This window comes from Arachis ipaensis, chromosome B03, assembly GCF_000816755.2.
Source record: "Arachis ipaensis cultivar K30076 chromosome B03, Araip1.1, whole genome shotgun sequence".
Lineage (NCBI taxonomy): Eukaryota > Viridiplantae > Streptophyta > Magnoliopsida > Fabales > Fabaceae > Arachis > Arachis ipaensis.
Window position 1 is genome coordinate 125,145,346 of NC_029787.2, and position 763 is coordinate 125,146,108.

The window sequence follows — 763 nt, forward strand, 5'->3', positions numbered from 1 at the left end:
TCATTTGAAATGGATTTAAAAAAAAAAAAAAAATTTAGGAATTAAGTTGCCCTTTTCTCCGAGGGCTAAAGGAAGTAATGGTAATATGGTACAATAGCATTCAAGTGTAATAATCACTTTTACTTTGCAATGTTAATGGTGAAAATCAGATTATCCATGTTAACTAAGTAGCTGTCTAATTCCCTTTTTATTCTCAGAAAGAATCCGGATTTGTTTGGCGAACTCGCTAAAGGACAGAGCCCAAAGGTCAGTGAATTGTTCCTCCTCAATTTTGCCCTTTAGCCTCTCAATCGGGTCATGTTGACTTTCTTTAATTTCCGAACAAAAAGGGAAACTAAAAACAAAAGTAGTAGTAATGAAATGAAGTCGACGCCTATATATTTCAAGTTTAATAGTGACATTTTTCTAATTTAGTTTGCCTTATTATTCTATGATCACATGCATTAACTACTATTATCACCAAGTGCACAATATGTTCATACTACAGATAGCATATAAGTGGTCCTACTAATCGTTTTATTCTATAATATGGTCTTTTTCTGTAACAGCATCTGTCGAATCATTTTGGTGTTCAATGTATGTAGTTAAGACTAGGGATATTTATATTAAATTAATTCAAAGAAATTTAATATATAGGTCACCACTAATAAGCATTAACGTTTTATCACCCTATTGAATACCTTAATTAATGTAAAGTTTTGATAGATACTAATATCTCCAAGCTCGAATGATTTTAGTTTAATTTTATTTTGAATTTCATAAA

General features: G+C 30.3%; 1 protein-coding gene across 3 annotated transcripts in view; it reads left to right on the forward strand.

Moving 5' to 3' along the window:
• The window catches only part of LOC107631316 (carbonic anhydrase 2), a 9,699-nt gene that overhangs the window by 5,935 nt on the left and 3,001 nt on the right, over window positions 1–763 (forward strand). For all 3 annotated transcript variants that reach the window (XM_016334725.2, XM_016334726.2, XM_016334727.2), the window contains one exon: window positions 198–246. In XM_016334725.2, coding sequence (XP_016190211.1) covers window positions 198–246 — 49 coding nt within the window. The remainder of the gene's footprint in view (window positions 1–197; window positions 247–763) is intronic.